This window comes from Ichthyophthirius multifiliis (genome assembly GCF_000220395.1).
Source record: "Ichthyophthirius multifiliis unplaced genomic scaffold scaff_1120509251268, whole genome shotgun sequence".
Classification (NCBI taxonomy): domain Eukaryota; phylum Ciliophora; class Oligohymenophorea; order Hymenostomatida; genus Ichthyophthirius; species Ichthyophthirius multifiliis.
In genome coordinates, this window is record NW_004086040.1 from 63,225 (window position 1) to 74,434 (window position 11,210).

Below are 11,210 nucleotides of genomic sequence, written 5' to 3' on the forward strand. Positions count from 1 at the left end.
AAACTAAATACAAAAATTTACTAGAATAAATTGATTTAAAGCTCGATAAACAAAATAAAATATAATAAAAAAGTTATAATGACCCATCTTAATTTTCAATTTAAAGTTTACTTTAGAAAATAGAAGGAAACGATGAGTAAGAAAACACTTAAAATTTGAAAAAACAGCTTGAAGATTTGAATAAAAGAAGCGTATTTTTATTAATATAAAATAAAAAAAAAAAAATTATAAAAGAAACTTCTATAAGAACCCGAATCAATAGGTAAACAAGAAAAAGCTGAAAGAAAAGCTAATTATGAAATAATAAAGGATGATGTAGCTAAATGGATTCCTATAATAAAAAAAGCAAGAGAAGCAGATCATTTGAATTTTAGTAATAAAGATACAAGATTAGATTAAAGAATGTAAAAAATAGTTTTCATATTTATTTATTTTAAAAAATAAATAAATTAAAATTAGAAATTATATTAGTGGAACTGATTTAAAACAGAATAAAATAGCTTTAACTATTGAATAAAAACTTTAAGAACTAAATTTAAAAACTGAAAAATAAATAAGAGCAAAAGAAATAGAAATATTAGAAAAAATAGATCCTAAAGAAGCTAAAAAAAGAATAAACGAAATTCAAAAATAAAAAAATTTAATGTTTTATTAAGAATTAAAAAATAAAAGAGTTTCGAAAATAAAAAGCAAACTTTATCACAAAATTAAAAATAAAAAAAAACTTAAATAAAAAATGGAAGAATTAAATGATCCAAACTTAAGAAAATAAGAAGAAGAAAAATAGTAGAAGAAAGGGCTAAAGAAAGAATTGGAATGAGACACAAAACTAAATCTAAACATGTAAAAGATATGTTAAAATATGGAGATAAAAAAACCTTTTAATAATCTATTACAGATATTAATAATTAAAGACAGGCTTTATTAAAAAAAGTCTAAAATATAGAAAATGATGGAGATTATTCTTCTGATGGTTATTAAAATTTAGATGACAATGAAGTATTTATTATAATTATAAAAATAAATTATATTTTTAAATTAAAAAATAAAAATATATTTAAGTTAAGAGATTAAGCTATAAAGGATCTTGAAAAAGAATTATAAGATAATAGTGAATAAGAATACGAATAAAAAGATGAAAAAATTGGTGTTAAGTTTTATGATGATTTAACTGAACAAAAAAAAACTTATATAGAGAAGAAGCTACAAAATTACTTTAAAAATTATAAGATAATGATTAATTAGAGTATTTTTTTTTATATTAATACATTTTTTTTTTTTTCTTTTATAGTGATATTTTGAGTGAAGAAGATTTATTAGAAAGTGATAATGAAGAAAAATAATAAATTATAAATAAAAAAAGAAAACAAAAAGAAGCATAATAAAAAGATTAGGAAAAAGAAGAATTATTTGAAGGAAGAAAATTATATAAAAAAGATGAAAAACATAAAAATTTAGAATAGAATACGAAGATCAAAAATAAAATTTAAAACCAGAAAAAAAATAAACCATAAATACTGAAAATATTTTAAAAAAATATTTAAAGGAATAATAAGATTAAGAAGAAGAAAATCAAATAAATGAATAAGAAAAAAATTAAGCAAATAATCATTTATAAGAAAACTAATAAAAAAAATAGACTACAAATATTGATTTTAATGAATAAAATTTAGTTAAAGGATTAAATGTAGAATAACTTAAATAAAAATATAAAAAGGAAGCGCAAGTAGTATTTTCTAAAAAAGAAATCGACAAATTCAATGATGAAAATAAGTAAGAAATTTATAAAGATCTTTAAAATTTTAATGTTTTAGTGGACGATGATGTAATATATATATAATATTATTTTTTATTTAATATTAATAAATAAAAACAATAAGAATCAAAAAGAATTTGTTAATTAAAAATACGAAGAATATGAAAAAGATCTACCTTAAGAGAAAAAAGCCTTATAAGGTAAATTCTTTAAGTTTATTTTGTTTTAAAAAAAGAAATAAATTTCTTTTGTATAAAGGATGGGGATAATGGACTGGATTAGGTGTAGTTTAAGTTTAATAGCCAAGTGCAGAATAATTAGCTAAATAAAAATAGGCTAAAATATAATTATTAAAAAAACAAAGAATTGATGGAAATAATGATAATGTTATTATTAATGAAAAAAGAAATAAATTATTCAATTAACATTTGGTTAAAGAACTTCCACATCCATATAAAAATAAAGAATAATTTGAATATTTAAATAATTAACCTTTAGGTATATATTTTATTTCCATTTTTTTATTATTTTAAAAGGTTCTGAATGGAATACAATGAAAAGTCATATTAATTTAACTAAACCTAAAATAAAAACCTAACCAGGATATATAATTTAACCTTCTAATTTACCGAAGTCATATTAGGCTTGAATATAAAATATTTTAAAATATATTTTAATATATATTTTAACTTATTTATTGTATAATTAAAAAAAAAAAAAATTATTAATTTAAAATGAAAAAATTAATTTCTCTAAAAATTAAATTGTAATAAAATATAAAATTTTTAAGAAAACCTAAAAAATTTAAAATATTTATTTAAAAAAAACAAAATAAATAAAAAATAATAAATGTCAAATAAAGATACCCAAAAGCTTGAGAAACAACTAATTCATTAGTAAATATAAATAGAAGAATTAACTAAAGAAAAAGAAGCATTAGAATCCGTCTTAAGCCAAACTCGAATCAAATGCGAAGATTACCAAAACGAATATGAAAAAGCCATAATAATGAAATCTCGTATAAATGAGATTGTCTAATCAGAAGTTTAAAAAAAAGAAACAATTTTAAATCTATAATTTGAAAAAAGACTAAAAGAATTCGAATATTTTAAAGACAGGCATAATTAATAAATTTTACGTATTTAAATATTAGAATAAGAAAACCAAAATAAAGATTCCCAAATAAAAAGTTTTAGAAGAGAACTTAAATAGGCTTTGAAAAAACAATATGAAGGCTTTCAAGAATAATAATGGGAATAATAAAGAAAAGAGGAAATGCACGAAACATAAGATTTAAGAAAAAAATTTGGAAAAGAAGTCCAATCTTATAATGATTTGAGTGAAAAAATGAGTAATATTTTAGCTGAAAATAGAGTTTTGAGAAAACTAGCTAAAGTCCCTGAAAATTATGGGTTTAATATTGAAGATATTAAGACTTCAGAGCAGGCTAAAATTGAAGATTTTAAAGCCCAAATAAGGTATTTAGAAAAAGAAGTGGAAGATTTAGAAGGAGAGAGAATTTAGTTAAGAAATAGGCTTAGAATCCAAGCTAATCTATTTGGTTAGAATCCTTAGGGCGAAAGATATGCTAATTTAACTTAAGTTTAATTGTATTTTTTTTATAAACTAAATACTATATATATATATATATATATATAAATATATATATATATATATATATATTTAAATTTTATATATACATATATATTATTTTTTATACATAGAATATAAGTCGATGAATTCGTCTCAAATTTAAAAAATAAACTTTTCACAAATAATAAAATGGATGAGACAAAAGCTTAAATGCAAAAAAAAATTAGTTAATTAGAATTAAAAGTTTATCAATTCGAAAGATAATAGTCTGATTCGGAGATTAAAACTCAATAAAAAAGCATTTTTTCAGAAAAAGACATATAAAAATTAATAAAATAAAACGATGATTTAAAAAAAACTTTAGAAGCAATAACGAATTAATTAAATATAGTGTAAGAATCTCAAAAAAATTAGAATTTATATATAAACATGACAAAAAAATAATAATTAAAACTATATTATTAATAATAACTTTAGTTAGTATTCTAATTTACAAAAAGCACCTTAACCATTACCTGGATAATTTGGAGATTGGGACGATATTTAAAAAGTGAGAAGTTTAAAATTTTAATAGATTACTCCGGCAGATTTCTTCGATTCATATAATAGTGGAGGATTCGATAAAACACTCGCAAAATATTAAATTGCTCAATTATAGGTCATGAATTTAGAATCAATGCATATTATGGCAGAAAAAGAAAAAGAAAACATAGTTGTTTTAGGTGAATTGGAAGAAATTAAAGTTAAGTTGGAACAATGTTTACTTATTTAGGATAATTTGTATGAAACCTATTATGAAAAAAATATGTAGTTCGAATAGGAAATTAAGCTTTTGAAAGAATAGATAAATGATAAAAGTATTTAGGTAGAAATTCTTAAATCGGAATTAAATGAGTATAAAAATGTAGTTGCTATGCATAAGAATAATGATTAAGATAAAATGATGTAAAAAATCGCAGAAAATGCTCAAAAAGTTTCAATTTTAGATACAAATTTAATAAAGTTATTATTTTATATATATTATTTTATATAATATTATTTTATATTATATTACATTATTTTATTTATTTTATTTTATTTTTTCTTTTTTTATTTTATTTTATTTTGAAAAAAAAATTATAGAGTAACAAGATAATATTAATATGTAAATTCACTCTATAATGAAATAAACGATTCTTATAAAAATTATACTACTGAGTTTTTAAATAAGGAATAATTACTTATTGAAAAAATACATAGTTTAATGTAATGGAAATCAAAAGCCTAACATTATATGCAATAATTACTTAAAGAACTTTAAAATTCAATAAAAAAAAATAATTATGATATTTTAAGATAAAAATATGATAAAACTTAAGATGAAATTGTCAATTTAAAAGAAAGAAATACCGAATTATTATAATAAATTCATAAATTAAAAAGTAGAAAAAAAAAATATAAAAATAAAATTTAAATTAAAATTTTTAATTAAAATGAATAGATAGTGATAGAGAATTATTTGAAAAAAATAAAAAAATTGGTATAATGGAAGAAGAAATAGTAGAATTATAATTAGAATTAGAAATGGTAAAAAATATGTTATAAGTAGTTGATCCGACCTATAAAAATTATTAAATTGCCTATCAAAAGTTAATTGATTTAATGTAGTAAAAAGGTATTTCACCAATGTAAGTTTTCCAATAAATTGATGAAAACAGAGACGGATCTTTAGGTCCGAAAGAATTTTTATAAGCAATGAAAAAATTGGAGCTGAATTTTACCAAAACAGAAGTAGACATACTTTTTAGGTTTTTTTTTAAAAAAAATAAATAAATATTTATTATGTTTTTAGATTTATGGATTTTGATGGAAATAATAATATTGATTTAAAAGAATTTCAAAGAAAATTAAGAAGATCAGGACTTAATTTTAAGAAAACTTAAGAAAAAATAATATTTGATTTATGGGAAAAAATTTAATAAGCAGGATTAAGCTTAGGTGAAGTTTTTAAAGCATTCGATAAAGATGGTAGTGGAGAAGTTTCTAAGAATGAAATGCATGATACTTTAAAAATTTTATTACCAAATATAGACTAAGAAACAGTTGATTATGTTTATGAATTAGCAGATACATCAGGAGATTAAAAAATCAGTTATTTAGAATTTCATTCTTTATTCGAAAATATTATCTAAGATAATATAAGGTAATTTTTTTAATTGTACAAAAGAAAATTGTTTTTTTCAAGAGAAAAATTATTAATGACAGTAGAAGAATTAAGCTGGTAAAAATAAGTAGTTTTAAAAATAGATGAAGCTATACATTAATAAGGTCAATATATAAAAGATTTATATTAATTAATAGATAATGATAATAATTCTGAAATTACAATAGATGAATTCGAAGGTAATTATTTTAATAATAAAAAAAAGTAACTATAAATATATATATATATATATATATATATATATATATATATATATATATATATATATAAATATATATATATCTATATTTATATATATATTAAAAAAAATAAAAGGCGTCTTTACAAAGTTAAAATTAATAATATCAAAAGAAGAATTAAAAGATTTATTTAATGATATAGATGTAGACAGTAATGGAAGCATAGAATATATAGAATTAATAAATTATATTAGATAAGCAAAAGTAGAGAAATCTAAAATCGAGAAAACAAAAAAAATAACTTTGAAAATATAAACGTTATAATAATAAGGAAAATTAAAAGAAATAGAATATGAAAATATACGTAATTTATCTAAAGAAGATAGACTTTAATTAAAACTAAATTTGCATGAAATAAAAGAAAAGAATTTAACAAATAAAATTGATTATTAGGCCTATTAATTAAACTTGTCTGATAAAATCAATAAAAAAGTGTTACAATAATTAAAAGAAAGGGATAATGAAATTCTTTTGTAAATAAAAAAGTACAATGAAGCGAAAAAACTAAACCATAAATTATTAAATATGCTTCAAAATTGCGAAACAAAATAAAAAAGCAAATAAATACATAATTTAAATAAAAAACTTTTAAAAGAAACAATAGAATTAAAAGGTTAAAATAAAAGTTTGAAAGAAATGCATGAATTTGCAAGTAATTAAGTTAAATATTTGCTAATTTAGAATGAAATGCATAAATAGGATACTGAGTTTTTAAATAATATTAAAGACCTAAATTAAGAAAATATTATAATTGGAAGATTACAACATTCTTTGTTGATTTCCAGGTATAATTAAGCTCAAGTTAATATTAAATATGATAATCTTATTCATGATCTGGATAAATATTAACAAACTATTTAAATTCTGGAGAATGAATTAGACGAAGCTAATAATGATTGTATTGAAACTAGAGAAATTCTAAGAATTAAAATTTAAGATTATGAAGAATAAATCGCTGATTTGAAAAGTAAAATTATACCGGCTATTAATATTGCGAAAATAGATGAGATGTATAAAAGAATTAATGAACTTTCTTCTATGAAAAATGAACTTGAATAAAGCAATAAATAATTAAGAGATATTAATTATGAATTAGCAAGTAATTCTTTTTTTATATCTATTTTTTAATTTAATTTTAATAAAATAGTTAAATGCGATTATTTTGAAATTTTATAGTCATCTTTTAATGTCATAAAATAAAAATTATAATCAGATGATTACGATGATATACAAAAAAAAATTATTGAACTTTAAATGGAACTTAATGAGCGTAAATTACTAGAATTTAAGTAATTTCTTATATAAAAAAAAATTAATTATATATGTTTATATATAAAGAGCAAGAAGAGACAAAGAAATGTTTTTAGAAAAGGAAGAATATTTCCAAAAAATAATAAAATAACATTTAGAACATGCCAGATAATTGGAAACCTAATTATAAACAGCAAATTTAAAATTTGAAGAAAGAGAGTCTTTTTGGAGATAAAAACATTAATAAACTATAAACATGATTTTAAATGATAAACAAAGTAAATAACAACAGGAAGAAGCCATAACTAGATTATAAGTTTAAACGGCAAAAGGCAGTAGATTGAGCAAAACTAACAATTTAATAAATAAAGAATAATAATAATAATAATAATAATAATTAATTAATTAAAATTTGGAAAATTAACAAAAAGAAATATTGGAATTAAAGGAAACTATTGATAAAAAAACATAGGAAATTATAAAATTCGAAATTTAAAATGAAGATTTAATAAAATAAAATAAAAGGTAAAAAATATAATTTTTATATACAAAATAAAAAAAAAAGTCTGTAATTAATTCAAACATAAAATTTAGAAAAAATAAAAGAGCAAGTAATAAATGAAGAAAATGAAAAAATAACCTTCGCAGCATAAAAAACAATAAATACTCTTTAAAATATAATTGATAATAAAAATATAGAAATCGATAGAATAAATTAATATATAGATGAATTAAAATAAAATTATATAAAAGAAAAAGAAAAAGATTCTTAATAAATTCGTAGTTTAATAATATAATTAAGTGAAAGTAAAATTGAAAATAATTAAAGTATAGCCACTACTTAAAATACCGATGATGATTTTAAAGTTTAAAAATAAATGGATAATATAGAATAAGCCTTTGATTAAAAAAACAAATAATTAAAAGAAGTCGTTAATATTAAAGATAATTTTTATATCAAAATTAAACTTTAAGAAAATTAAATTAAAGAAGTATATTTTTAATATTATATATATTTTTGTTTTTATTTATTATTTTAAATTAGTTTTAATAAAAAATTGAATATCTATAAGAAGACTTAAAATAGGAAAGAGAAAATAATCAAAATTAAAATCTACATGAATAAATAAAAAATTTATAGAAACTTCTTAAAGATAGAAATAAATCTTTATAAGAAGTAAAAGAGAAAATGAATGGATTAATGTAAGAATACAAGAGTTAAATTTAACAAGATTTATATAAGAAAGAAGAAGAATTTAATAAAAAAGAAAATAATATGAAAAATGAAAATTAGAATTTAGAAAAATAATTACTCTAAGCTTTGGAAAGTATAAAATAAATGAAAAAAGAAATAACTAAATTATAAAATGAATCGAAATAAATTCAAATAAATGTCAAAACGTATTAATAATAACCATAATAGGATTTATAAAAAAGCATGTCATAAAAAGTTCAAGAAAAATAATCTAATGATATTAAAAAAAATTAATAGGTTGAAAAAATTAATATAGAAAAAACAAATAAAGGTTCTTAAACTGAAGAAACTTATCCTTTATAAGATGAATAAGAAAAATAAGAAAATACTTTTAAAAAAAAAAATACTTAAAAAATTTAATAATAATAGGAAGTTTTAGCCTAAGATAAAATAAAAAAATAATCTATAAATTTAAAAGAAGAGGAATTATAAAAAAGAAATGAAACCCTTAAAATTTATTTAGAAAATATGAAAGAAGAAAAAGAAAAATTGCAAAAATAATACAATTATAAAGTCGAATAATGTAAAAGTTTAGAATAATAATTAAAGAAAATAAATAATAAAACATCAAATAATATATAAAGATAAGAATCATCAATTAATAATAATAATAATGAAATTATTAATACTGAATTAAAATAAATTATATATGAATTAGAAGATAAAATTTATATACTATAATAAGATTTAGGAATAAAAGATTAGTAACTTAAATTTAGTTAATAAGAATAAATTCAATAAGCTAATTAAAATAAAAATTTAGAAGTAAATATTTAAATATATATTTTACTTTTTATTTTTAAAATAAACAGAATGAAATAAAAAGAATGTAAGAATAATTATAAAATTTAACTTCAGGAAATATATCAAATAATGAATTCAAAAAATAATTAATTTAAGAATAAAATAATCTTATTAATGAATTAAAAACTAAACTTGATAAATTAAGAAATGAATTATCTGAAATTTAAAAAAAATATGAAAATATTTATTTAGAAAACAAAGTTTTATTTTCAATTAATTTTTTTTTTAAAAAAAAAGCATATATTAAATTTTTATTTTATTTTTTTAAAAAAAGAAACTAACTTTTATTAAAGAGAATTTCGATGAATAAATTGAAAAATTATAAAAAAGAATAAATGAAACAGAATAAATAAAAAAATAATAATCTTTTATATAAAAGCCATTAAATGAGACATTAAGGAATACTAAACGTAAGAATAAATGAATAAACAAAAATTATTTATGTTTAATTAATTAAAAATTATATAAAAAGATTTATATGTAAAAAATAAATAATTATCAATAAATAAATTTTAAAATAAAAAAAAAATTAATTCTAATAAATAGTAATAATTTTAAATAAAAAAATTCAGATATTAAAATACTTTCTAAATTTTATATGAAAAATATACAAAAAAATTAATAAAAAATAAAATATTTATCATAAAAAATAATAATCACAAATGAATAAGTAACCATTTAAAGTCATTGATGATCTTATATAATAATTTAAATAAAAAAATTTTAATAATATAAATATTTTTTTAAAAGAATCATATAATAATAGCAATGTAAAAATAAACAAAAATTATAATCTAATTTAACATTATTATAAAAGTATTTATATAATGATATTAACTTTGATAATTTCGAAGATAAAAATAAGTATAATTTCTAAGATGAATTATAAAAAAGTTTTTGTGATTTTATTTTCGCTTATATAAAATGGATAATAGACAAAAATCTAAATTATGAATTTAATGCATTTCCTAATATAATAAAAGCTTCTAATTTTTGTAGAGCTATTTTTTAAAAAATGACTAAAGATAATTAAGATATGCTTACTTTTATAAAAGGATTTTTAAGCATAATTAAAAAAGCATCTAAATAAGCATTATAATATGCAAAATAAGTAATCTATATATCATACTATTTTAATATATTTGTAAATACTATAAAATAAAATAAATAAGAATTAAAAAGATGAAGAAAAAATTTTATAATAAGCAGTTGATTAATTGAATTAATATTCTTCAGCTGTAAATATATATAGGAGAAATGAAGGATGTGAATATAAGAAAAATATAGCCCTTTAAATATATAATACTTTATTAGAATTTAATTTTTATAGGTATGATTATTCAGGATGTTCTAGTATAATAAATTTAACAAAAGAATTTTAAGACGTACATAGTCCTACATTAAAATAACAGCCAAAAAGCTAATAAATAACTTTTATGTATTATTATGGAAGAATATTATTGTTTTTGCAAGATTATGTAAAAAGTTCTTAATGTCTTTAGTTTGCATTTAATAATTGTTTAAAAAATCAATTCTCTTAAAGGAAATAAATATTGAAATATTTGATCCCTGTAAATATACAAATAGGGAAATTACCTTCAGCATAATTTATTTAAAGATATGAATTTTTCGAATATTCGCTTATTGCTGAGGCAGTTTTGGAAGGTAATATTTTTAAATTAGAATAAGAAAAATAAAAATGGAAAAAACTATTAGTTAAAAGATGTTTATATGTTAATTTTGGAAAATTCATGTTCCTTACTATTAGAAATTTGTGTAAAAAAATAATTTGTCTAGTCGCAGCTTAATATTAAAATAAAATTCCTTTAGAAGTTTTTACAAATGCATTTAGTTTCTCAGCTTAAAAATAAATGGTAAATGAAGAAATTATATGCTTGTTAAGTGGGTAGTTCTATTAAGGGTTTCTTAAAGGTTATATTTGGTAAGGTAAAAAAGTTATTTTAAAAGCAAATAATTCTGTTGTTAGTATAAAATAAATATATGGGTAAATGAATGAAGAATGAATATATATTAAAAAAAAATATGATTTTTTTTAAAAAAAATAAAATATTAAAACTAAAAATTATAATAATTAAAACTAACTTTATG

The 11,210-nt window shown here is 17.9% G+C and overlaps 3 protein-coding genes across 3 annotated transcripts, besides 13 other annotated features; all 3 read left to right on the forward strand. All coding sequences in view use genetic code 6, as the record gives it.

The window, feature by feature from the left end:
• Window positions 1-141: 141 nt before the first annotated feature.
• Window positions 142-186: a microsatellite.
• Window positions 187-841: 655 nt separating this feature from the next.
• IMG5_172490 (hypothetical protein) lies at window positions 842-1,302 on the forward strand (the record flags this gene model as incomplete). Its single annotated transcript, XM_004029764.1, has 2 exons — window positions 842-1,061; window positions 1,292-1,302. 2 exons carry the CDS (start codon window positions 842-844, stop codon window positions 1,300-1,302), a joined length of 231 nt encoding a protein of 76 aa, XP_004029812.1.
• Window positions 1,001-1,060: a microsatellite.
• Window positions 1,011-1,066: a microsatellite.
• Window positions 1,303-1,823: 521 nt separating the features above from the next.
• Window positions 1,824-2,405, forward strand: IMG5_172500 (U3 small nucleolar protein A, putative; the record flags this gene model as incomplete). The annotated part of the gene is made up of 3 exons (XM_004029765.1): window positions 1,824-1,956; window positions 2,015-2,254; window positions 2,293-2,405. 3 exons carry the CDS (start codon window positions 1,824-1,826, stop codon window positions 2,403-2,405), a joined length of 486 nt encoding a protein of 161 aa, XP_004029813.1.
• Window positions 2,406-2,412: 7 nt separating this feature from the next.
• Window positions 2,413-2,445: a microsatellite.
• Window positions 2,446-2,605: 160 nt separating this feature from the next.
• IMG5_172510 (hypothetical protein) lies at window positions 2,606-5,928 on the forward strand (the record flags this gene model as incomplete). The annotated part of the gene is made up of 7 exons (XM_004029766.1): window positions 2,606-3,366; window positions 3,481-3,741; window positions 3,827-4,351; window positions 4,472-4,770; window positions 4,830-5,136; window positions 5,181-5,756; window positions 5,868-5,928. 7 exons carry the CDS (start codon window positions 2,606-2,608, stop codon window positions 5,926-5,928), a joined length of 2,790 nt encoding a protein of 929 aa, XP_004029814.1.
• Window positions 3,391-3,464: a microsatellite.
• Window positions 4,354-4,455: a microsatellite.
• Window positions 4,356-4,455: a microsatellite.
• Window positions 5,762-5,852: a microsatellite.
• A 1,485-nt stretch (window positions 5,929-7,413) lies between the features above and the next one.
• Window positions 7,414-7,440: a microsatellite.
• A 1,408-nt stretch (window positions 7,441-8,848) lies between these two features.
• Window positions 8,849-8,911: a microsatellite.
• A 15-nt stretch (window positions 8,912-8,926) lies between these two features.
• Window positions 8,927-8,972: a microsatellite.
• A 2,185-nt stretch (window positions 8,973-11,157) lies between these two features.
• Window positions 11,158-11,203: a microsatellite.
• Window positions 11,159-11,203: a microsatellite.
• Window positions 11,204-11,210: the final 7 nt, after the last annotated feature.